Genomic DNA, 27,221 nt, shown 5'->3' on the forward strand with positions numbered 1-27,221 from the left:
ATATGTCCTATGTTCTAGACACTCCAAACTACCTTCTCTTTCCAGAGCAATACCATATTCCCACCTTTCTTCTGCTGCCTTTTTTTTTTTAAACCATATGGAATTCCTTCCACTCCTTTAGAATTCTTACCCATTTGGAAATAGTGGCCTTCAAAGATTGTTGGTAGGAGTATAAATTGGTGCCCTATCTTAGGAAGGCAGTTTTGCAATGTCTGTTTAAGAAATGCATAAACCCTTTGTCCCATCATTCTAAGAATTTATCCTACAGAAACATTGACATGGATATGCAAAGACAAGCAAGGAAACTCATGGCAACATTGTTTGAAATAGCAAAAAGTGAAAATAACTTGAATACCTATCCTTAGGTATCTTAGTCTACATGGGCAGCTACAACAAAGTACCATAGGCTGGGTGGCTTAAACAACAGACTTTTATTCCTTGAAGTTGTGGAGTTCTACAAAGTCCAGGATCTATGTGCTGGCCTATCAGGTTCCTGGTAAGATCCCTCTTCTGATGTTGCAGACAGCTGCCTTCTCATTGTGTCCTCACATAGTGGAGGGAGAGAGTTCTGGATTCTCTTTATCTTTTAAGAATAATAACCCCATCATGGGGCCCCACCTTCATGACCTCATCTAAACCTAATTACTTTCCAAAGGCTTCACCTCCAAATACCTTTGTGTTGGAAGTTAGGGCTTAAACAAAAGAATTTTGTGGTGGGGGACACAAACATTCAGTCCATAACAGAGAACTGGTAAACAAAATATGGTAGAATTTGCTTCTGTTAGAAATGTAGTAGATGTGGGCGCCTGGGTGGCTCAGTTGGTTGGGCGACTGCCTTCGGCTCAGGTCATGATCCCGGAGTCCCGGGCTCGAGTCCCACATCGGGCTCCCTGCTCGGCGGGGAGTCTGCTTCTCCCTCTAACCCTACCCCCTCTTGCGCTCTCTCTCTCACTCTCTCTCTAATAAATAAATTAAAAAAAAAAATCTTTAAAAAAAAAATGTAGTAGATGCATATATATGCATATGGAAAGATACCTAAGATGTATATTTAAGAGAACAATATGCATAATATTTCATTTACGATTAAAATAGTTTTTTTTTTTAAAGATTTTATGTATTTATTTGTCAGAGAGAGAGCAGGAGAGCACAGGCAGGGGGAGCCACAGAGGGAGAGGGAGAAGCGGGCTCCCCCCTGAGCATGGAGCCCGACATGGGGCTGGATCCCAGGACCCTGGGATCATGACTGGAGCCAAAGGCAGTTGCCCAACCAGCTGAGCCACCCAGGTGCCCCTAAAAACAGGGTTTATGCATGGGTATACAGAGACAATTTTTTTGAAGGCTCTGTGTGAAACTACAGAGTGGAGTAAGGGAGTGAGAAAGAGTATTTTTTTTTTAAGATTTATTTATTTATTTTAGATTTTATTTCTTTATTTGACACAGAGAGAGCGCACAAGCAGGGGGAGTGGCAGGCAGAGGGAGAGGGAGAAAGAGAAGCAGGCTTTCCACTGAGCAGAGAGCCTGATGCGGGGCTCGATCCCAGGTTCGTGACCTGAGCCAAAGGCAGATGCCCAACTGACTGAGCCACCCAGGTGCCCCTAAGATTTTGTTTTTTAAGTAATCTGTACACCCAATGTGGGGCTCAAAATCATAACCCCAAGATCAAGAGTTGCATGCTGTACCAAATGAGCCAGACTAGGTGCCCCAAGAAAGAGTATTTTTACTTTTCAGCTTATACTTCCCTCTTTTGCATTTCAAGTTTTTACAATGAGTAATACTTAAAAAGAAATTTCTATCCATTCTGCAAGCTTAAGCTCCAGTTCCCACACTTCCTTTAGAAGTTGTTCCCAGACTTCCCTGATAAACATGATCTTTCTCTCCTCTGAATTCCCATAACAGTTTCTTTTTCTCTAATGGCACTTCTCATATATTATGATTCCCCTGTATCGAGCCCTTTCAGAGAAGGGGACTTGCTTAGTTTATTCTTGTAACCTTGGAAACTAGTAACTAGTACTAGTATTAATACAAGTGTGTAGCTAATATTTCTTGTATGAGGAGGGTAAGGACCCTTTCTTTTTCTTTTTCTTTAATCTCCCACAGTAAAGTACCTTGAATTTAGTAACTTGATGTATTTAGAAATGTAAGTTGGACTCTTCCATAATTAACCAGAAGATTGGGGTAGAGTAGGGGAGGTCTGTGAGTTAAAATGTTTAAATAATGTAGGGGAAGTGTATTAGTTGTGATTCCTTAAAGTTGACATATCCTTATTTGGGTGTTTCTGTTGTTTATCTGTAATACTTGTTTTCTGTATATCCTTAAAGAGAGTTGCTGTTTGCCCTGTTACTATAATTAAGCCTTAAGCAATGGCATTAATTTTCAGATACACTTTATTCACTTCCCATCTGATGGCACATCAGTGGCAATATCTGTAAAACTCCACTTTTTCCCATTACATGTATTTTTTAAAGATTTATTTATTTATTTGAGAGAGAGAGTGCATGCACACGGTGGGGAAGGGCAGAGGGAGAGGGGGAGAGAGAATCCCAAGTGACTCCGCGCTGACCAGAGCCCAACTCGGGGCTTGATCGCAAGACCCTGAGACCATGACCTGAGCCCAGTGCCCAACCAGCTGCACCACCCAGGTACCCCTTTCCCGTTAGATTTTTATTTCATTTGTGGACTGCTTCAGTTTCTAGTTAGTTCTTACCTGTTTGAATATTGACTTGCTACTTAGAGAATTCCAAAGTTTGTTCATATATTTCTCAGAATCAAAATAAAAATCATACTATTTTTTTTTTTAATCTATGAAAACTTACTTTGGGTATGACGACATGTTGTTTTTCTCAATCTTGCCAAAATTTACATCTGTGGTAAAAACTGTATTTGGAAATGAGCTGTAGTGTGCCATAATAAATATATTTTATATAATGATCTAATTTGATGTCACTGATTATTACCAGATTATGATTAAATGGAGATGTTTCAGAGTTTAATATATAAAAATGCTTTTAGAGTACAATTTTAGTAATATGACCATGTCACTTTTTTTTCTCATTCTAAACCAATGATTCTAAAATCTTACAAACCATTCATCGAACCCTGTTTAGAAATTGTTTTGTACTTTTCTTGGTAGGAGTAGTGATTGATGGGTATTTATTTTAGATGTTTTTGAATGGCTGACAGTGCTTACACTGTTATTCAAAGGAGAAGTATGAAGCATAGTTCCTGGCATCACGTCGAGATTTACATGCAATTATTATACACTATTTTCTATGGTAAATTAAGGTGCTGAGTCTCAAGAGAAATCCTTTGGAAATCTTTCTCCTTCTAACAAATGATAAAACAACCTTCCTTTTACATGGAAATAATATATCAAGCTATTTACAAAGTAAATGTTGACCCACATCAATTGAATTACATTCAATTGAAAAAAAATTTTTTTAGGCATTGCATTTCTGCATGCTTATGAAAAGAAGAATTTATTGCTTTCATTCAGTGACTGTTACCCATTTTTAGGCCTCGGACTCTTAATAATCCATTGAAAACTGCAAATCCTCTGCCCTGGAAAATACGTAAACATACAGAATATGTTTTGCATGTGTTAATGTTCTTTTAATCCAGACTTTTCCTTATACCAGTAGCTTAAAAACATTTTTTGAGTGCCCGTATCTTGTTTTTTAGAGGATGCTCGGAAGGTAAAGCTAAAAAAAAGCAAAGGAAGGCTGCCCGTAGTGTCCTGTGTGTGTACTCTGAACCCCAGAGCCAGCCCCCGCCTTCCCCACTACTCTCTTATCCCATGTCCATTTACACGACTCCTACATTTGATTTTTTCTTGGGGACAGGTTTAAGGGACGCTTCTCCAGATGAAGGGTTACTAGAGGACTTGACTGTAGAGGACAAAGCTGTGGAGCAGCTCGCAGAAGGATTGCTTTCTCACTACCTGCCGGATCTGCAGAGATCAAAACAAGCTCTTCAGGAACTCACGTGAGCTAACAAAAACCTTCCATGCACTCCTTTCCCCTTGTATATAAACTGTATTAAGGCATAACATTTTGTAACATTTAATACAGTTGAGTATTTCTGTCTTTAGTGGTAGCAGTTGGGAGTGAGGGAGTACTTAGTAATCTAAATGTAAAAAGTGAGAGGCGCCCAGCTGGCTCAGTCCCAGAAGCAGGAGCATGTGACTCTGGATCTTGGGATCCTGAGTTCAAGCCCCACATTGGGCACAGAGATTACTTAAGTGAATAAAACTTTAAATGTAAAAAGTACTCCTAGAGTGTTTGGTCTTTTATAAGAGGTACCCCTAAATCTGATCTGTGCCCAACCAGCTGCACCACCTGGACTATTGATCTGATCTGGACTATTTGATTAGTTTTGGTGTTTTGCCATTATTTTATGAAAATATTGCCTACTGGGAGTGTTGCAGGATGGGCACACACCCGTTTCTGAGTAGTGTTGCAAAATTGCCTCCATAAGAGCCACATTCATTTTCAGTCGCTGGTTCACATGAGTTGCCAAAAATCTTTTATCTTTTTTTGAGAGGACCCATTTCATTTCTAGTAGATAAGTCTATCTAACTAAAGGATTGGAGGATACACCAAGAGAAGAACGGGATTTCATGAAGTAGGATCAGTATGCAAAATATATACTAAGTTTATCAGCTCCCACCCAGAAAAGCAGACTGAACTTCTACTTCCTTTTGGGTAGGACCTCGCTTAGTTGCCCACGCTGGCCTATCATTGCTTTTCGTGCTTGTCAGCTATGAACCGGCTATGAGCTGTTGCTGCTCTAAGACCTACCCTTTGAAAACTTACCTGAAAAGCCTGTATTCGGGGCGCCCGGGTGGCTCAGTCGGTTAAGCATCTGCCTTCAGCTCAGGTCATGATCCCGGGATCCTGGGATCGAGCCCCGAATCGGGCTCCCTGCTCCGTGGGGAGCCTGCTTCTCCCTCTTCCTCTGCCTGCCGCTCCCACTGTTTGTGCGCTTGTGCTCTCTCTCTCTGACAAATAAATAATTAAAATCTTAAAAAACAAAAAAGCCCGTATTAGGGCAAAAGGGGAGTAACAATCAACAACTGTGTCCATTTTGTACATATTCGTAAGGAATGTTATAATCCTTGGATTTGAAGGCCGTAAATGAGTATGAAAGTGGTACTGTGTTCTACTCTGTGGTACACTCCTGGAGTTAGGGAGTTGCCAGCAATCCTGCAACTAGCAATTTTCTGCTAGTTCCAATGACATTTTTTTTTCCCTAGTGTGTGGTATTCCTTGTATTTTAAAGCCAGTCAATTCTCGTGGCAAGAAGTCATAAAAATTTCATAGGGGAGTTTGGATGAAGTATGTTAGACTGAAGGAAGGTAAGAAACTGCAAGCAAAACATATCTGGATAGGGAAATAGTTTTTTTCTCAGAGGATCATTCCCCAGGAGCTGGGAAGCACAGTTTAATTGCAGAGTTTAATTGATGACATTGGCTAAAATTTAGTGTTTTAAATAATCCCACTTATCTTCCAAGGCACCTAAATGACGATGGTGACGATGATGACGATGATGATAGTAAACTCAGCTGCTATTTATTACTATTACTATATAGACTACTTGCCCAGCACTTTATATACTGTATCTCAATCCCGACACTTTATGAAGTGTTAATATTATTCCTGTTTATAGTTGAGGAAACTGAGGTCCAGAAAGTTTAAGTAAATTGAAAAGGATTACACAGCCAGTGGTTAGTGGTAGAATTAATAATTAAATATGATGAATAAGCAGTTATTATACCTCTGTAGTGTTAAGGAAAGATAAGCAAACTTCAGTGAAAGGAAAAAGATGTTTTCTAGTAGCTGCCTCTTTCATCCCTCTCTCCACAAATCCCACCGCTGGTAAAGATTTAGGGGAAAGAGTACTGCACTGAGAGGCACCTGGGATCCAGTCCTGGCTGTGTTATCAAACAGTTTAATTTTCATTAAGCCACTTTACATTATAGAAATAGGCCTACAGGGCGCCTGGGTGGCTCAGATGGTTAAGCGTCTGCCTTCGGCTCAGGTCACGATCCCAGGGTCCTGGGATCGAACCCCACATCGGGCTCCTGGCTTAGCGGGGAGCCTGCTTCTCCCTCTGCCTCTCTCCCTGCTCATGCTTTCTCTCTCTCTCTCTCTATCTCTGTGTCTCAAATGAATAAATAAAATCTTAAAAAAAAAAAAAGAAATAGGCCTACAGAGGTGAAGGAGAAGGTAGTGGTAGACACAAATCAAGTTTACTTCGTAGCTAACAACGGGTAGGGAAGACCAAGAACAAAACTTGACTTTATATATAAGAAAGGTTATGAATATTCTTGTACATGTGTTCATCATTTTAAGAACATTGGAAAGAAAGAAAAAAGAGGTTTGGGATCTAGGTCCTAAAAGTCTCTGGCAAGGTACTTGTAAGTAGCCTTAGTGGGGTTCCCTTTGAGATAATTCATGCTTGGACCTTCCAGGGAAATAGTTTTTTTCTCAGAGGATCATTCCCCAGTTACTGCGTCAGGGCTTCCCAGTCACTCCCAGTATATGTGCCACAGATTATACAGAACTTAAAGGGAAAGGAAAGCCAGTCATTTCTGCCTGATATTGTAGCTAAGTATTCTGTGGAATCTTTTTCTAGTGTCTAGACTTATGGATCATGAAAACACTACTTTTTTTTTTTTTTAAGGTTTTATTTATTTATTTGAGAGAGAGAGAGAGAGAGCATGAGTAGGGGAAGGAGCAGAGGGAGAGGGAGAAGCAAACTCCCCACTGCAGGGAGCCTCACGCAGGGCTCGATCTGGGACCTGAGCCAAAGGCAGGTGCTTAACAGACTGAGCCACCCAGGCGCCCTGAAAACACGCTTGTAATTACCGTTTTATTATAAAGAATGCACATCAGGACCAGCCAAATGAAGGGACACATAGGGGCAGGGTTTGGGAGTATCTCCATCACAGAGCTGCTATGCCTTCTATTGACATTATTATTATTATTTTTTAAAGATTTTATTTATTTATTTGACAGAGAGAGCACAAGCAGGGGGAGCTACAGGCAGAGGGAGAGGGAGAAGCAGACTCCCCACTGAGCAGGAAGCCGCGGGGCTCTATCCCAGGACCCTGGGATCATGTCCTAGTGAAATTAGGGCACGTTACCCTCCTGGCACATTGATGTGTTTACCAACCAGGAATCTCTGCTGAGCTTCAGTGTTTAAAGTTTGTATTGGGGCTTTACTCTCTAAGTATAATTGATTGGATCATTGGCCATGTAATTGAACTCACTCTCCAGCACCCTCCCCCCACCTCCTTTCTGTGGAGAGAAGACTGATAGCAGTAATGGTATCACGTGGACTGATACCACAAAAGTTCAAAGCCCCAACTCTGTAACCACATGATTGATCTTTCTCGCATGTCCATCCTGCATCACCTCATTAGCATAAACTCTGGCATGCTCCAAGAGGGGTTTGTGAGTAATGAAGATACTCCTGTCATTTGGGAAATTACAAGCGTCTTGTACAGGTTGGAAAGGGAGAAATAAAACAAATAAAACTGTCTTTGTTCACAGATGACATGACTGCCTATGTGGAAAATCCCCCAAAATCCACAAAGTATATGAGTTTCAGCATACCAGGTTAATGTATAAAAGTCAGGAGTGAATAATTAGAAAAATCAATACCGCTTACAATAACCCCCTTCATATAACTACTTTGATATAAATCTACAATAATTAGAAAAATCAATACCACTTACAATAACCCCCTTCATATAACTACTTTGATATAAATCTAACAAAATATACACAGGCGTTATATGCATATATATCCCCCAAAATTGTATTGGGGCTTTACTCTCTAAGTATAAAAAGACACTTGTGATAGTGTCTTTTACGGAGCCAAAGTTTTTTTTTGTTTTATTTTTTTTTGTTTTTGAGCAGAAGTTATTTATTTATCTTTTAAAAAGATTTTATTTATTGATTTCCGACAGAGAGAGAGAGAGAGTGCACGCGTGCATGAGTGGGCAGGGAGGGGCAGAGGGAGAAGCAGGCTCCGGGCTGAGCAGGGAGCCTGATGTTGGGTGGGGCTCGACCCCAGGACCCTGGGATCATGACCTGAGCTGAAGGTAGACACTTAGCCAGCTGTGCTACCCAGGTACCGGAGCAGAAGTTTTTAATTTAATTTAATTAATTTATTTATTTTCGAAGTTTTTAATTTTAAAAGTCTGACTTACCAACATTTTCTTTTCATGGATCGTGCTTATGATATTTCATGTAAAGATTCATCTCTAAACCAAGGTCACCTAGATTTCCTCCTGTGTTTCCTTCTAGACTTTTTAGAGTTTTACATTTTATATTTAGATCTGTGGTCCATTTTGAGTTAATTCTTGTGAAATTATAAGGTCTGTGTTTAGGTTAATTTCTTTGTACATCACTGTCCAGTTGTTCTCTCACCTTTGATTATCCTTTCTCCACTGCATTGCCTTTGTTATTTTGTCAAAGAACCGTTGACTATATTTGTGTGGGTCTATTTAAGAGCTTTCTGTACTGTTCCATTGATCAATGTGTTCTTTCACCATTAATCATGCTGTTTTGACTTCTGTAGTTTTATAGTGAATCTTGAAACTGGGTAGTGTTAAGTGTTCCAACTTTGTTCTTCATTGTGTGTTGGCTATTCTGTCTTTGCCTTTCTGTGTGAATTTTAGAATCAGTTTGTTGATATCTACAAAATAACTTGGTGGGACTTAAATTGAGATTGCATAGAATCCTTAGATCAGGTTGGGAGGAATTGATATCTTAACAGTATTGAGTTTTTTATTCCATTTGGTTGGAATATCCATTACTTAGATTTTTTTTTTATTTCTTTCATTAGAGTTTTATAGTTTTTGCATATAATGCCTGTGTATATTTTGTTAGATTTATATCAAAGTAGTTATATGAAGGGGGTTATTGTAAGTGGTATTGATTTTTCTAATTATTCACTCCTGACTTTGATACATTAACTTGGTATGCTGAAACTCATATACTTTGTGGGGGGATTTTCCACATAGGCAGTCATGTCATCTGTGAACAAAGACAGTTTTATTTGTTTTATTTCTCCCTTTCCAATCTGTATACCTTTTATTTCTTTTTCTTGTCTCATTACATTAGCTGGAACTTGCCGTATGATGTTGAATAGGAATAATAAAAGCAGACAATCTTTTTTACTCCTTATCATAAGGGGAAAGCATCTAGTTTCTCACAAGTGTGATGTTAGCTATAGGCTTTTTTTTTTTAATGTTTTTTTATCAAGTTGAGGAAATTCCTCTCTCTTTCTAGTTTGAGAGTTTTTAATCACGAATGGTGTTGGACTTTATCAAATACCTTTTCTGCATCACGTAATAGGACCAAATGATTTTTCTTTACTCTATTGATGTCTTGGATTTCACTGATTGATTTTCAAATGTTGAACCAGCTTTGCGTACTTGGAATAAATGTCATTTGGTTGTGGTGTATAATTCTTTTTCTATATTGTTGGATTTGTTTTGTTAATATTTTGTGGAGGATTTTTTTGCATTTCTGTTCATGAAAGATATTGGTCTATAGTTTTCCTTTATTGTAATATCTTTATCTAGTTTGGGTTTTAGTATAATGTTAACTTCACAGAATGAGTTAGGAGGCGCTCCCTCTGCTTCTGTTTTCTGGACGCTATTGTGGAGAAGTGTTATAATTCCTTCCTTAAATGTTTGGTAGAAATTACGTGTGAAGGCATCTGGTCCTGGTATTTTCATTTCTGGAAGGTTATTACTTACTGATTGAATTCCTTTAACAAATATAGGCCTACATAGATTATCTGTGTCTCCTTGTATGAGTTTTGGAAGTTTGTGTCTTTCAAGGAATTAGTCGATTCTATCTAAGTAATCAATTTTGTGGACAGAATTGTTGAAAATATTCTCTTCTGATCCTTTTAATATCCAGGAAATCAGTGATGATTTCTCTTCTATAAGTAATGTTAGTAATTTGTGTCTTCTCTTTTTTTTTTTCTTGTGAGTCTGGCCAGAGGTTTGTCAATTTTATTGATCTTTTGAAGAACAACTTTTGGCTTTATTGATTTCTCTTTACCGTTCTCTAGTTGTTAACAGTCTGTCATTGCCATCCTGCTTATGTCGGGTCATTGACTTGCTGGATTCTCTTCTTAGTCGTTGTGTATTTCCCTTTTTGTGGTCTCTACTCAAGAGTAGAACGGACAAACTTGTGACCTGGGGGTATGCCAAACTCCTTGCTGGATGGTGGAGATTTTGTAACTGTTCTTCATTCTCTTCATTGCTGTTTCTTTTTTTCATCATTCTCTGTTTAGCATAGTTTTGCAAGTAAATCATGTCATATTTTGCTTTCCCTGTAGTATTCTTTAAAATGTTTAATTCAGTGGCCCTCTCAGTGTTACTTATTCCTGTGATCCTAGCACTGGTTGATCTGGAGAGGAGTATCAGGGAAGTTGGCTTCTGTTCTTTAATAGAAGGTTTTGAATCAGAATTTTAATGAGGACCCTTAGAAGTTATGTGGTCTGACCTTCTCACTTTATAAATAAAGAAATTTAGGCCCAGAGAGATAAACTAAATTTCCAAGATCACACAGCTTGTTATTGGTGGGGAATCTTGTGTTTCCTAGTCCTGTTTTTTCATCTTCTTATTTACCTCTTGAGGTATCCATTGATAGTGCATTTTCCCCAACTCTAATCTAAAAGGTCATTGCTTCCCATTTCCTTTATGGTAATTTTGCTGTTTTAATATACATAAAATCAAGTTTTTTGGGCAAGATAGTATAAAAAACTTTTTTTTTGGATAATACAGAGAGTTGCTAGAAATAACAAGTAACAAAATGATTTTAAATGATTTGATGATTTCAGTTATTACAGTTAGATTCAGTTATTAGAATTACTACTCATTTAGGCAAGAATAAAAGATACAGTTACCAGAATGTGGCTTTGGAATATTATGATTATGATTATATTTTTTAAAGTAGGCTCCACATTCCCAGTGTGGAGCCCAATGTGGGGCTTGAACTCATGACCCTGAGATCAAGACCTGAGCTGAGATCAAGAGTCAGACGCTTAACCGACTGAGTCACCCAGGCGCCCCTGGAATATTATTTTGAAAAAGATTTTGTTAAACCAAGTAAGCCTTGGAGAGGTAATACATTTTCAACTTAATTTTTACCTTTGACATTAACTAAGATGAAATGTGATTCCAGCACTTACAGTATGTACAGTTTATTTTGGCTATGTGCTTTTGTTTCAGACAGAACCAAGTTGTATTACTAGACACACTGGAACAGGAGATTTCAAAATTTAAAGAATGTCATTCTATGTTGGATATTAATGCTTTGGTAAGTATGATTTAGTTGACACAGTGTAATGAGAGCTTGGCTTAGAAATAACTAGGTTTATCCCGTGCAACTTTGTACTTAGGTATATTTAGGATCTTTTCCTCTAATTTTAATGTTTAGGATTTGTCTTTTAACAGGAAACCTTTATTTACTTCACTAGAACTTCCATTGTCTTGAATTGTTATCTTTCAAATGTTGAACTTGTAATAGAAAATGGAACTTTTTTGTTAAAGTCTAGAATAGATTTGCTCATAATAATTAAAGACTTCTGAAAGAGAACTAAGAGAACTAAAAGAACTAAAAGTAAGGAACTTTTGGGGTACTGTGTTTCCCCTTAAGGAGAGTGCATCTCTCCTAATCAATTACAAGACTTCTTAAAAATCAACATTTTATTTAATTGTATGGCCTATTCATAGTGTCATTACATATTAATGCTGAAATGGACCCTTTGGGGGGTCCTTTATAGATCCTTTATATCTTTCAGTGTATGTGACAGTAGTGAATTTCATCAGAAGCTTTATAGCATTTTGATGAGAGGAACTGATACTCTATTTTAAGAAACAGGGAATTAACAAAAATAAGGAACTTTTGGCTACCTTTCTTTTCACCTCAACATTAAGCAGTAGCTTGGTTTGTATGATTTTGTGGACTTTCATACCTATGTCAAAAAATGAACTTTTTGTTGAACAAATGTGGCTCATTAATGTTTTCCCTTTATAATGATCAAAAACAGAGTTCATCTTCTGTAGCAATAGGCAGAGGCCTGGGGTAGTAAATACAAAGTCTTCCACTTAATGGTTTTCTGACTTGTTCTGAAGGAGGTGGACAAGGCTACGCTGACCTACTTTTGTCTTCCCCACTGAATTCATATTGCAGCAGAACAACCATTTGCTGAGTGAATGAGTGATAAATGAATGAACCAAGCAGATGTAATAGTGTTGCTTCAGTTTGCAGAGATCGTCCTGTTTTTTCCTCTCTCAGCCCAAGAGTGGTTTGATTATCATTCAGGAACTGAGAACTATAAGGCCTGGGGTGGGGTGGGGTGGGGGTGGGGGGGGAGAGGATCTGTAAGCTCTAGAGTTCATCAGACTAAGACTTTACTTGTAGATACATGTAGGTTGCTAATTTCTTTACAACACGTCTCTTATTCTTGTTACTTGGTCTTCTCTTTCTGTTAACCTTGGCTCCTGAGAATGAGGTGCTTTTTTCTTTTGCTCCCATCTCTGCCTGAGATGGAATGTCCATACATACCATGACTTGGGAAGAAAAGTGTCCTTACAGAGGTGGTTCTGTGTGGTCTCACTTTAGAAGCCCAAGGAACATGACCAGATTTGTCCACAGCCCTCTCAGGATTCTCTGGCCATAGCTTGGTTTTTCCTGATGGGCGGCCACTTCACTGAAATTGTCCTGTGTACCCTGCTCAGGCTCTCCCCTGTAAAGACAGTAGAGTGTTCTCCTTTTACTTACATGAAACTGATAGCATTACTGGATAGTCTTAATAAAATTTTAGGATTATATTGCATGTTTTTAAAGCAAAATGTTACCTGTACACAATATAAATGTCTATTTTATGTTTAGTAACTCTTTTTTTCAATTTGAACTGAATCAAATGTTTTCAAATACCTATTAGTGGTTTAAATGAAATTTGAATTTTGGCATTAAAATGAGATAATAAGGCTTTAAAAGAAGTGACTGGTTGAGGCAGAATGAACTGTAATTTATAACTTGTCCATTTTACTATTTCAAAATGTCTGTTTTTTCCCTTTTTTTTTTTTTAATTTCAGCCTATTTTAACTTGACTTTTCATTTCCTTTTCCATGTTTAGTTCACTGAAGCTAAACACTATCATGCCAAGTTGGTGAATATAAGAAAAGAGATGTTGACGCTTCATGAAAAGACGTCGAAGTTAAAAGTGAGTTGACAATTCTTTCACATTCTTTATAGAAGCAGAGGTTTAATTGTTTTTTTCAGTATTCATTTTCTGACTTCTTAGATATCCATATTCAATAACATACTTAATTAATGGTTCACTGTTTTCTTTTAAAACACATACTACTCTGGGCTTTTCTACTCATAGCTGGGCTAAGGAGCTCGTGTTTTCATTGTCCCTGCTGTTCTCATTCAGTAAGAGTTTGGAGTAAGAAATTAAAAAAAATTTTTTATATTAAGGGGGACCTTAAATTATCCAGAGCAAATTTAAAAGTTAAATATGAAATTTATTAATGCATGTGGATTACCTCAAGTCAGAGCACTGCTGCTTTGAAATGAGGCCACAACCAATAAGCCTTGATTGTTCTCTTGGTTTTAAATTTTTTTGACACAGAAAAGAGCACTTAAGCTACAGCAGAAGAGGCAGAAAGAGGAGTTGGAAAGGGAGCAGCAACGTGAGAAGGAATTTGAAAGAGAAAAGCAGTTAACTGCCAAACCAGCTAAGAGGACGTGAGAAGCCGAGTGCGCATGTGTGTTCGCCCTCCCCTGCCCGTGTGGCCGGCATCCAGGGTGACCTCAGGGTAGGCTGGGGTGAGGGTAGTGCCTTATGCCACTGTCTCCCATCTCGCAGTCCTTTCCCCAGGACTGCTGTCTGCATATCTTCACTTCCGCATTCAGGAAGCTTCCCCCCCCAAGTAGAAGACATATGTCACTCAGTTTGAGGATTTACATGTAATTTTCCAGCTTCTGTTCTGCATAATTTTCAAATTCATTATTTTGGCCCGAATGGTTTATAAACTGGAAAGTGGTCTAGACTCTAAGTGATTAAAAACTAGGATGAGTTTTGTAGCATCTTGGTAAGCATGGATTTAAAAGATTCAGTTTCTTATTTATGGAATGACTTGCCTTTCTGGCAACACAGTGCTGGTTTTTGGTAATTGCCGTTTCATCGCTTGGTTCAGAAGAAATGCTAACTGTTCCATCACATATGCCATCGGAAAAGAGGTGGTATAAGCCTTTGTGAAGAACACGATGGAGACATGTGTACACAGGAAATAGCATCTTAGACATGGGACAGGTGGGCAAGATTCCAGATAGACCCTGCTAACCATCCCCTCTGCTTCCGTATGTTGTTGCTCTCTCGTTCTCATGTACTCTCTGCGCTGAAAATAGATGATCCCTACTCCTAACGTTTGGCAGGGGGGATAGAGCTGTCACATGCTCAAATATGCTTCAGTATTTATAATACTTAGTCAGAGTTGTCACACACTGAGATACAGTTGCCAAATTGATAAGACTCCAACTTTCCAAATGGAAGGTCTAATCGCTAGTTCTGTCTATCGTCTGATTTGCTGTGTGGCCTTATATGTGGTTACTTTTCCTGTGCTTTTAAAAAAATTCATAAAGTAGAATGATATCTATACCAACTACCCATTTTATAGATAATGATAAGAATGGTGAAAAATGAGCAAATAGCTTCTTCACAAAAGAGGCAGCATGATACCTTGAGTGTTTTCTGGATTGTTCCCCTCAATATTTTTAGTAGGAACTTATTCGAGGGAAATATCACATGAAGTTTCATTTTTTAAGATTGAGATTATTCATTGTTTTAGTATTACTTAATATCCAACTGGTCTTTGATCTCTATTACATAGAGACTGTACAGAACCTATAAAGGTGTATGCTTAGAATTGTGTATCTTTTATAGTCTACATTACATTTTTGGTAAGCTGGAATCACTACCTCTGATCTCATATCAGGCTAATTAACCATGGAGAGGGCATTAGAGTTAAGTTGACTGCTAAAAACTGGTCTATTTAAAGGTTTAAACAGTTTATTGGAAAGCCGGTCCCTTTAATGAATGAATTATGATCTCACAATTTACTTCACTTTACTGGATATTTAAAAATATAAATATATTTTATCTTAAAAGGCTACATTTGCCCTCAAACACTAGCTAAAGCTTGCCTGGGGCAGGATTCATTAGCACTTGCAGGACAATGTCACCTAAATTGCTGAATGTACTCATTTATATAAGGCTATGCGTTGTTTTTCAGAGTGGTTTGTGGGCTAGCTACAATGATTATTTAAAATGCTGGTTCCTGGACACCACTTTCAATCTAACTGAAGTAAATCTACTTATTTGTTTGTTTTGTCTTTTTTTTTTTTTTTTGTCCCCCCCAAGTGGTTCCTGATGTACCTTAAAAGTTGAGACCCACTGGTCTAGTGGTCTAGGTCAGAGGTTCACACTAGGCTGCATGCCATTATCACCTGAGAACTTCAAAACAAAACAAAACAGACATTCTGGAAGATTCTTGATCATTAGTTCTGAGGTGGGGCCCATGCAAATTTTAAGAGCTCCCCACATAATTCTAATACAGGGGACCACTCATCTAGATTGTGATTTATATTTATAAGGAATGAAATAGTTTAAAAGCTACCCAGTAACTCTTGGGATTAATCTTATGAAATTCTGAACTGCTGCTTTTGATATAAAGTTAGATTTAAGACTGAAATAGATAGCAGGCAGGAAATAGATACAGAATTCTGGTTAATTAATTGAACTTTTGTGATCTGTATTAAAATAAATCATGTTTATTGAGTGAGTGGCAAGGCACATATACTTTTAGAATTGTATTTAAGTTTTGAAGATTTTTTAAAATGTCAAGAATATATATTAGCAACCACTATTTTTAGGTTAGTTGTAAATCAGAAGTACTGTTACATTGGTAATTACAATCTAAAACTTTAGCTGTATTTCAGTAACATAGAAATATATCTTACTGACTAAACCTAAATGGAACCCTTTATATTAGTCTTGAAATATTTTTGCACAATATGGTGAATTGGTACTTGGCTTGAAAATAATTACCTTTGGTTTTTTGGTGGAAAAAAAATTGCCTTTGTTTTGAACTATATCACATATATACTGAACTAAAATGATGACAGTTAATTTTGTATTTACTTTACAGTCGGTATTATGTAAATATGCAGACATTGAATGTAATATGGATTGTGTCTGCAGTGAGTGTTTGGGTGTATACAGTTCATAATATGCCAGTTACACACCCTTGTACATTTGTCTGATTTTGAGCTTGTACAATGTGGACTACTTTTTACACATTTAATAAAAAAAAAAAGGTCTCTGAATTATCCCAGGTCCTTTATGAAGCTCTGTTTTGTATGTAGCACTGTATATTTCCCTTTATGTATTATTATTTCAAACACTTCATTCCTTTGCTTTCCTCTCCTGTCATCTACTTAATGTTTCCTGTAGATTGTATCAGAAAATGACTGGGCTACTCATGAAATCCTTTACAGAAAGATGATAGAGGGGCACCTGAGTGGCTCAGTCAGTTAACCACCTGCCTTTAGCTCGAGTCATGATCCCAGGGTCCTGGGATCAAGCCCCACGTCGGGCTCCCTGCTCAGCGGGGAGTCTGCTCCCTCTCCCTCTGCTGCTTTCCCTGCTTGTGTGCTCTTTCTCTCTCTGTCAAATGGATAAATAAAATCTTAAAAAAAAAAAAAAAGATGATAGAAAGTCTTGTGAAAAGATTCTGGTTGAAATCACCCAACTTCATGAAGTTATTTGAGAATAGAAATGATAACTATAACTTATTTATTTATTTATTTATTATTTTTTTAATAACTACAACTTTTAGTGATTTGGTAGAGGATCCCTGCATGAATCACCTGTAAATAATGGAGATTTCCAACTAATAGGATATTTTAGGTCAGGTTTTTAATTTTTTTAATCTGGGAGTCCGGGGACTTATGTGGATAGCCTTTGGGGGGAACATGAACTCTCATAAATCTCTCCTAGAATTTTGTATATATGTGTTTCCCAAGATTGGATCTATAGATTTCATTAGGTTCTTTTATGTATGTATAAAATTTCTTTCAAAGCAATGATTTTTAATTATTAAACCTCCAAACCTCACTGTGCATATATTTAAAAAAATTAGTTTCTAGGTTTTCCTTTTGGATGCAGTTTTATTTATTTATTTATTTTTTGTTTTTTTTTTTAAGTAAACTCAACACCACACTTGGGGCTTAAACTCACTCACAACCTGGAGATCAAGAGTTGCGTGCTCAGGGCATCTGGGTGGCTCAGTTGGTTAAGTGTCTGACTTCAGCTCAGGTCATGATCTCAGGGTCCTGGGATAAAGCCCTGCGTTGGGCTCTATGCTCCCTGGGGAGTCAGCTTGTCCCCCTGCCCCTCCCCCTGCTCATGCCTTCTCTCTCTCTCTCAAATAAATAAATAAAATCTTAAAAAATGAGTTGCATGCTCTACCCATTGAGCCAGTCAGGCACCCAGATAGTTCCTATATTGTGTATTTGTTCAAAGACTGTGTTTATACAGATTAATCAGATATTTAAGATTTGTTCTCTTGCATGTTCATACTGTTTTAGCTATGTTTGCATGTATGAGGCCAGAGGGCCATCCAGTCTTTTGGTTAGCATTTGGGTGAGACTAGGTTTTTTCAAAGCCATTAAGAGAGTGAAGAGAGTAGTCAGGGAGACAATTCTAATGACTAGTTTAAAAAGCGCTTAGAGCAAAAATTCCATAGAAACACAGTGTGAAGGAAGGGTGGTCAAAGAGAAGATAGGTAAAATTTGGGGCAGTGTGGGAATGATAATCGAGAAAGAGGCAAGGGAAGGCCAAGTATGAAGTAGAAGGGAAAGGTAATGGTCTTTGGCAGACCTGTGTAGCCTGAAAAGAAGGGGAAACTGATATGCATGTACAGAATAATAAATTAATAAAACCCACCTATTTAGGATAGGTTTAGTAGGTCGCCCCCTACTGTCACTCCATCATAAATTGGGAGAGAAGGTTGTAGCTAGCTGTTCATTCTGGTTTAGATCATAAATATATTTCTAATATGCTTTGGGAGGCTTGCAGTGCTCCAGTCTGGATAAGGATGGGGCTGAAAATTTCTGAGCATGTATGGGTGTGGCTCACCCCTATTCTAGTCTTGACTTTTATTAGAACTTTGGAAAGACAGTCAAAAAGTATATTGAACACTGCAAGGGAATATGGGAATCCTAAGCAACAAAAATGTGTATATAGACCGGAACGTTCTGGCCTCTGCTTTGATCGTAAAACTACAGTGTGTAGGGCTTTAGGAATATAGTGGTTGGAATTGCGGCTTCTGAAGTCAGACTGCTGTGGTTTCTACTCCTGATTGGTTTCGGGCCTTGGACTTGCTTGATCCCCGTGTACCTCAGTTTTCTAAACTGTAAGGTTGGGATAAGTGTTTCTGGCTTTTTAAGTTACAAGGTTTTATGATATCGACATAAAAACAAAATAGAGCTCGGGAAATGGTGATGTTAGAGTATCTTAAAGTCACACATAATCCCACGGGGGCGGTGGTGCTTATTTTGCCACTTTTTACATGTTGATTTTGGCTCACTGGGTTCCCGCTGCCTAGGATCCTTCATCCTGTAATGTCTGCCTATTGAGACACCTGTTCGTTCTTTGCAGCTCAAATGTCATTTATGGTTTTCCAAACCACTTCCTAAAGAGTTTCTTTTTTCTTGTGTTCTATATAGTACTTAATAATACATTTGCCTTCTCATTAACAGTATTAGTTATGTGCTCACATGTCTCTCAAGATCAAGGGTACTTCATAATCATCTTTTTATTCCGTGGTGCAGTTTGTGCCTGGTCTATAGTTGGTGTCTTAGGGTTCTCCAGAGAAACAGAACAAGCAGGGTGTGTGTGTATGTATGTGTGGGTGTGTTTAGAGAGAGAGAGGAGAAAGATTTATTATAAGGAATTGGCTCCCATGATTGTGGGGGCTGGTAGTTCCAAAATCTGCAGGACAGACTGACAGGCCAGAGACCCAGGGAAAAGCTGATGTTGCAGCTTGAGTTCAAAGGCAGTCTGGAGGGAATTCTCTCTTCCTCAGGGGACCTTAGTCTTTTTGTCTAGGGGCTTTCACCTGATTAAGGTCCACCCCCATTATGGAGGGGACTCTTTAAGCCTAAAAAAAGTACCTGCACAGCAACATCTCGACTGCTATTTGACCAAATACCTAGATACTACGGTCCAGCCAAGTTGTCACAGAAAATTAACCTCGGTCAAGAGCTTGAATTGAATCTAGTAGGAGACAGATATACAGATATTAAAAATAGCTGTAATAAAAAACTGGATTCCATAAGTGTCAAATAAGGAATATTACAATAAAAAGATTAAATTCTGCAATGCAAACATGCCTCAGAAGACTGTAATCCTTGGATAATCCAAGTCACTGCTTCCATTAATTCAATTGGACTAAAAACATGATAGTCAGATCTTGGGAATCAAATGAGCACAGAGATAATGAATGTGCTGTTTAGATTTATACTTTCTCTGTCAACTGCGGGCTGTTCCAGTCTCTTAAAAATAGCTTCAAGGAAGGAGCTGGGTCGTTCTAGAGCAGGCTCAACAGATGAACACATTCTTAGATTTGTAACCGGAGAGAGCACAGAGAGCACATGGGTAATGCTGCCATCTTGTGGTTCTCTTTGCTCCCCTAGTTCTACAAGTTCTAGTGTTGTCTCGGTTTGATGAAATTTGGCCCAAGTGTTTTCAACTGTAGTTTTAAGTAAGTCATGATTTTCTGTATGGTATGAATTTTTGTTTAAACAGTGAGGTGTTTGAAGGTAATCTGTGTGGAACGTCTGATAAAATTTACAACTACACTTTTCTAACTTTTTGAGTCTTTGAGTTTTTTTTTAAAGATTTTAAAAAAATTATTATTATTTTAAGTACAGTCTACCTCCCGACATGGGGCTCAAACTGACAACCCCAAGATCAAGAGTCATATGCTCTACCAACTGAGCCAGCCAGGGACCTTGAGTCTTAGTTTGATGTTGGGCTTGAGGGCTTTATTTATTTATTTATTTTCTCCTTCTTTTCCAATTGTGTAATCTATCATCAACCACACTCAGCATCCTCTTCTAAGAAAAACATTCCAGGCCAAAGATCTCGCTGTGGGCAAGTTCTGTTTTTTATTCCCCTGAACCTCCACGTTGGGCCTCAGCTGATAGAATCTGGGGTGGGCACCTGACCCAATGGCAGCCAACCTGTAGGCCAGTTGGTGAAAAATTAGCCTGGCAGGAAAAACTCTGCCTAAATGGGAACCTCAGAGAATCTCACTGGTTTTGTTGATTACTGTCTTGGGAATATGTATTAGAATACTCACTCTGAATCAGCCCTTTTAGTCATTGAAGGAGAAATAAGACACAGAAGCAGACAGAGAATAGCTGAGTGTTAAGTGTTAAGTAGGGAACCATGAACTTCCACTTCTAAAAAGGGGACAAGGTGATCAGACCCCTCAAAATGCCATGGATTCTGAGCAATTTTCCTGTAGAAGCTCTTTTCTTAGGTTCCTGTGGGATTTGATTGCTGAGCTAAGTTTACTATTTTCCACAGGTGTTTTATAATGCCTCCCTCCCATCTCCTACCTTTCCCATTTCTGAAGTAACCTGAACAAACCTCTGTTTATTGCAACTAGAAGCACCTAACATTGTCATCGTCTTTCAGGTGGCTCTAACGTTGTGTTTTTTGAAATGTTGCTTTTTTGTTTAGATTTTATTTATTTATTTATTTGAGAGAGAGGAGTAAAGGGAGAAAGAGAGGGACAAGCAGACCTCCGGCTGAGCGTGGAGCCTGACGTGGGGCTCGATCTCACAACCCTGAGATCATGACCTGAGCCAATATCAAGAGTTTGACGCTTACCGGACTGAGCCACCCAGGTGTCCCTCCAAGTGTTTTAATATGCATGTGATCTAATTTAATAATGAGGATGCTACTTAGGAGTGTATATATCTCCATGCCTGCTCACCCGGGAATTCAAGGAAGAAGAGGACAATGACCAGCACCCAGGTGCAGTCCTACTGTCAGCCACACATCTGTGACTGCTTATTGGGTTTTTTCCTCTTGTTTTGTTCAGTTTCTTAGAGTATTCTCATCTCTGGCTGGATTTCTAATCCCAGTACACTTGCAGCTTATTCTCAAGCCTAACATTCAGAGCCCCAGTTCTGTGGAACATCTGTCATATGCCAGGTGCTGTTTTACGTGCGTTATCTTGTAACAGCGGTGCTAGGAGGTTATCACCCTAACACCGGATTCTTATCACCATTTTACAGTTGAGGACAAGGGGTGGAGCTGGGATTTGGTTCAAGGAAAAACCCAAAGCATTGCAGGGGAATTTTTTGGGGCTGGAGACCCTAGAAACAGAGATTAAATAATAGAACTTCAGGGCGTCTGGGTGGCTCAGTTGGTTAGGTGTCTGCCTTTGGCTCAGATCATGATCCCAGGGTGCTGGGATCGAGTCACGCATTGGGCTCCCTGCTCAGTGGGGAGCCTGCTTCTCTTTCTCCCTCTGTCCCTCTCCCCTGCTCATGCTCTCTCTCTCTCAAATAAATAAAACTTAAAAAAAATAAATAATAGAACTTAAGAGTTTTACCTTAACTCATTTGATAAAACTACTAATGATAGGAAGTTACATGGGTACACCATTTCATCTCCTAATTCTCTTAATCCATTCTGATAATATTGGAAGAACAGAAGTGGAGGAGGCCTGAGTTTCTCCATCAGGAGAGAAGCGAGTGGGAAGACTGCACAGAACTCTATGATTTTCCTGCAAGGCTCATGAAGCTCCACACCTCTCTGATAGAAACAAACAATGGAGAGACTGGAACTGGGTGAGAAGTGGCTCAGGGGCCTTGCCTTGAGATGATAATGATGCTGGAGTTGACAGAAGCCAAGCAAGCCAAGCCGCTAGGAGAAACAAACACTCCAGAGTGGCCAGGACATTCCCATCACGGCTGTTCTGAGACGTTTCACCACCACCACCACCTCAAGAAAGCTACCTTCGATGTTGCCTGGCTGAGGCTGCATTTCTGGATCTTGAGCCTACCACTCGGCTCCATCTCTTCTGTACCTTAATGGCTGTGGGGGAAGAGCGCAGCTAGAGCTGGAAGCCAGGTTTTCTCACTGGAGGGCGCAGCGTAATTCGGTCTCCCTTGGGGGTCAGCATGCAGACCTGAGGTGAGCCCTAACAGTATCCCAGCATCACTTAACATAAGACACCTTGTAATTTGTGGCTTCTGGACTGTTGTTTTCGCTTAATAATGGCACCAGTCTCTCCGCTCAGTGCAGTGGCCGCATCCAGGCAAACGAATTCATCTCGGATGAGATGTTGCTGGCTGTTGACCGCCTCACAGTCTGGGCCTCCACTGAGGTCCACAAATGTACCGTACCTGTCAGACCAGGGGAGCGCAGAAGAGACAGCTCCCGAAGGAGGGCAGATGCCCCTTTCCCGTCTGGGTAGAAAGTACAATGGTAAGGAGAGGAGGCACACCGAGTCACCTTCCGTCTCTGAGTCCCTCCTGGCGTCCTCTTACTCTGCTGACCCGCCCTCGGCTCCCCAGGAGAGGTGACAAACTGAGCAGTGGCTTGTGCCACCTTCCGAGTCAGACCTGATATTAAGGACGCAGACTGGCATTTAAAGCAGGCTGTGTCCCCTCCCCCCTAACCTTTTTTCTCTTCCCATTGTGGCCATGCGACTGCGCCTCATGCAGCTCTCCCGACGGGGACCCTAACGGACCTAGGGCCCCAGCTGCGGTGCTCGCAGGCCCCTGCGTTGGCACTGAGGCAGGCTCCGCACAGCTTGCGCCTAGCCAGTGGTCTGCTCCTAGGGTAGATGGGCCTTCCCCGATGGTCACTGTTGGCTGCAAGACTCGCCCTTGGCATCACTGAAGCTCTGCTTGGCAGTTTAAGATGCTTCCCCCGCCAAACTTCCTTCCTTTTCTTCTTCATCCCGGCAGGCTGCACAAGAAGGAATGAAGAGGTCGATGGAAGTGGGCATGCGGGAAGGGCATATTATGTAAGGCCAGAAGACCCACAGAGAATATGGCCCAGGAGAGAGCACGGGACATGCCATCAAGAGGGGCACCAATGTCACTAAGAAGTTTTGCAGGCCGGGGATGATGGAAATTCTGAGAAGTGACTGTAAACTGAGCATGTTAGCATATGTGAAGATCGAGGCCAGGAGGGGCACTTAACTGTCGGAAGCCCCAAGGCCAGACCTAGCCTACTCACCAGAAGGCAGGGTTGGAGGGCAGGCAGTGGGCTTTGGCAGCAGGGGGTTGGGATGATGGTTAGCAGAGCATGGTGTCGGTTTTGCGTCTGGGGGCAAAATAAGCAGATAGTCAACAAGGGTGCTGCTTAGCCTCTATAACAGGAGTCAGCAGACTTTTGGTAAAGGGCTAGATAGTAAATATTTTAGGTTTTGTAGGTCCCATCAGCTGTTGTAGTACGAAAGCAGCCACAGACGCTATGTCGAAAATGAGTGTAGCTGTGTTTCAACAAAACTTCCTTTACAAAAACTGGTGGTTGGTTTGATGTGGTCCGTGGGCCATTGTTTATTAAAAAAAATTCAGAATTGGAAGAGCAAGAAGCTGAGGGCCGTCACTTCAAGTCATGATCTCTTGCTCAGTTCCCAGACTTGAGGCAATTTGAGATCTGGAACCCATTGACTAAAGAGGCAGCTGGAGGAAGGACCCTGCAACACTCTGGCACAGACAGACCTTGACAATCCCTCCAGTCCTTCCTCAAAGGAACCGATGGCCATTTACTTCGGTGATTGTACAGTAGGACTGTTGGAGAAAAGGTTCTGAGTTGACCCTGATCCAGAGAGACCCAAAGGAGCATCATGGCCTCCTGTTGGAATGGAGGAGGTCCTACGAGGACCAGGTGAAAAATGAGGTCGTGCATCGAGTCCAGGTTACGATGGGTCTGCTGGAGCCCCAGCTCCATGCAGTGGCCATACTGCGTCTTTTCCCACCACTGACCCATCTAACCCCATGGAGGGCAGCTGGCAGGGCTGACAGCGCTGGCTTGAGCCTTTTGCAACACCTTTTCCTGCTTCAGCTCAGCTTGAAGCTGGCAGCCTTCTGTGTCACCCAGTATATGGGCCAGAAAATATCCCCGGGGTGGGATATGTTGCCTTTAGAACACAAAGAGGTCTGTAAGGCGCTGTACTTCCTTCTTTGTGACAGGATGGTACGACGCAGCAGTTTGTGATTTTGGAAGGGGATATCCCAGAATACCCCCTGACGGTTAGAACTCTTAAAAAATGTCACGGAAATGGTCTATTCCTGACTCTTCATAGAGTTTTCTCCCACCCTCAAGTGCATGCATCTTATCGAGGCCTGTAGGAGCATTCTAGCCTCTCTGCTCATCCTGTCCAGTCACTGGATGTCATCAGTGAGATGGATCAGTATGATACTCTCTTAGATATCAGAGAGGCCCAGATCTCTCAGACTGTATTACGACAGGAGGTGGGAGAGAGTTAACATAACCCTGAAACAAACTGTCAGCTGAATGTTGTCCATTTTCCCTGCCCACCGTCTCAGCCAACACTTCTCTCTGGAGGCCTAAGTGTCTCATCCACAGGTATGGAATCCCATTTAGCAGAGTATCCAACCAGGAGGTCTACTTCAAGTGGAGGAGGGGTAGGAGTGGGTCATAACCATGAGATCCTCTGGTTCTGTCATGTACTGCACCACCTAGAAATAACTGGTCTCACAGATTGCTGGAGTGGCCTTCTAGAGTCACCCTGAAATGGTGGAGCACTGTTCTTCAGGACATGGTGCATTTATTAAGTCAGAGCCCTCTATATGGTGCTGTGTCCTCAGTTAAGAAGGATACAAGGCTCTGAAAACCAAGGGGTGGAAGCAGGAATGGCCTAACTTGCCATCATTCTTGATGACCCCCAGGGAATTTGTGCTTCCTTTCCTTGCAACCCTAGGCTCTTGTGTGGTTGAGGGTCCAGGCCCACCAGAGGCACAATGAAGGCCCCATTGAATGAGAAGTTATGGCTGCTGACAGGGCACTTTGGGGTTTTGTGTCAGGGACAAGCAGGCAAGAGGGGAGTTGCCACACTAGCAGGAGTAACTGAACCTGATCATCAGGAGGGGGGTGCTGCTTTAACACCGCGGGGCCCGGGAGGAATACAGGTGGGACTCCAGTGATTCATGTGGGTATCTCCTCTACTCCCTTGTCCCACTATAACTGTGCCTAGAACACATGCAGCCACTCCAGGCTTTGACTATCAAGTGTTCAAAGCCCTCAGGAATAAAGGTTTGGGTCACACCACCAGGTAAGTCCCAAGACCTGCCAAGGTGAGAGCAGAGGCTGAAAGGGGTTTAGAATGGATGTTGGAGAAGGGAGAAGGTCAGTATTCACTGTGGCCTTGGGATCAACTGTGATGATCTTGGAGGACTCTAATTCATCCAGTGAACTCCCTCTTCTCAGTTGCTCCTCAAGAGGGAGGCCAGGAGGCCCATGGAGGAGCTGCTTTCTGCACCTTTGTGGAGAAGATCTATGTGGCACAGGAGGTGGGCTGTGGAGGCAGGAGACCATGCCTCACAGCTCTCCAACTATAGGAACATAACTGAACAAAGGCCTCAGCTACTTCACCCTGAATTCCACCGCCACATTTTTGCTAAAGTATGCTTCCCATGGGCTGCTCCTAGCCAATGACTGAGCTCAGCAGGGAGATTAAGGCAAGCCCAGGGTCCCTTGTTCAAATTTTATTAAGAATTTCAAGATGGCAACAGCAGAGCGTTAAACCAGGTGTGGGCCCTGTGTGACTACAGGTTGTAATCTCATTAAGCTGGCTCTGTCTGGGAGATAGGGGTCTCCTCTAATAGCTGACTTTGGCCTGACAGCCTTGCTGAACCTTCTTTAGACTACACAGCTGTCTAGAAAGCTTCCATTCAACCTTTCTTTCCTCTCTTCTTCTTTTAGGGTCAGACTTGCATCGTACTCTGATGGTTATCCCAACTTTCTCCATCTCCCTCCTCATTTTCTCCCCCAAGAGTTTCCCAATAAAATCATTGCATGTTTAATTCTGTATTGGCATCTGCTTCTCACACAGCCCCTTAATCCTGCTATCCTATCACATATGTATGTAACAAACCCTTCAACATGACTTTGAAGGTTTTCTTCGCAACAGTAAAAAAAATTTAGGCCCTCTGTCTCCTGGGTCCCAGCTGGATGATACTGCTTATCCACAAAACGACCTGATTTCAAATGGGCAACACAGGTTATACAGAGACTAAGCCTTTTTATTCCATTTTCATCATGACTTCTCTCCTGTTTGACAAGGCTGTATTTTGGGCACGAGGTGGTAGTAGAGGTTAAAACTCCTGGGGGAGAAAGAGACACCAGATAGAAAAGTGAGAAATCAGTAACGGGAGAGAGAATGTACTTAAGAAAGGACAACAGTAGAGCATAGCTGAGAGAGAAAACAAGGAAGCCTAAAAGTGGCATTTCCTGGAGAAAGACCCTGCTCAGGGCCCCCTTCAGATCTTGGATGTTGGCCGCCCCAGGGCCAAAGCCATTGGCTGTTGGAAAAAAGGCTGCTTGCTTTCACTCACTCACTGCACTCTTCACTGCTCTCTTCAGGCACCCAGCAACTTTTTCAGGGTTGTGTGCCCAACTAAATTTAATAGAGTTACCACAAACCAGGCCCAAATTCCCTTCATTCTTCATGCTGCATCTGGAACCATGGGCGTCCCCAGGCCTGCCAGGGCAATGCTTGCTGCAGCTTCATAGCCCCCGAGAGCTCCCTCCTAGGTGGACTTTTCCTGTGTTGTTCAAAACATGTAGAAAAGTGGTAAATGGACAAGTACGAAAATTGCTACCTGCTCCAGGGGCCTCGAAGGCCTTAGATCACCATACTCTCCCCAAATCCCAAGTTTTTCCTTGAATTACTAGCCCTCACGGTGCTTATCACATGTGAATTATAAGTTTATAAACTGGATTTTTTTTTAAGATTTATTTTTTTGACACAGAGACGCAACGAGAGAGGGAACACAAGCAGGGGGAGTGGGAGAGGGAGAAGCAGGCTTCCTGCGGAGCAGGGAGCCCGATGCGGGGCTCGATCC

At 40.9% G+C, this 27,221-nt stretch overlaps 1 protein-coding gene across 2 annotated transcripts in view; it reads left to right on the forward strand.

Annotated features, from left to right (window-relative positions):
* Nucleotides 1-27,221, forward strand: part of BLOC1S6 (biogenesis of lysosomal organelles complex 1 subunit 6) — a 57,072-nt gene that overhangs the window by 1,380 nt on the left and 28,471 nt on the right. Inside the window, exons 2-5 of one of the 2 annotated variants that reach the window (XR_014148614.1) lie at nt 3,840-3,981; nt 11,258-11,345; nt 13,171-13,257; nt 13,669-13,855. Coding sequence is in view for 1 of the 2 variants with exons in the window: in XM_006727436.3 (XP_006727499.1) it covers nt 3,840-3,981; nt 11,258-11,345; nt 13,171-13,257; nt 13,669-13,788 (437 nt within the window). In the remaining variant the exon portion in view is untranslated. Of the gene's footprint in view, nt 1-3,839; nt 3,982-11,257; nt 11,346-13,170; nt 13,258-13,668; nt 16,296-27,221 lie in introns of those variants that run through there. The other variant, XM_006727436.3, reaches the window with a different exon arrangement.

Source organism: Leptonychotes weddellii, chromosome 9 (assembly GCF_054177405.1).
Source record: "Leptonychotes weddellii isolate Sample4059 chromosome 9, ASM5417740v2, whole genome shotgun sequence".
Lineage (NCBI taxonomy): Eukaryota > Metazoa > Chordata > Mammalia > Carnivora > Phocidae > Leptonychotes > Leptonychotes weddellii.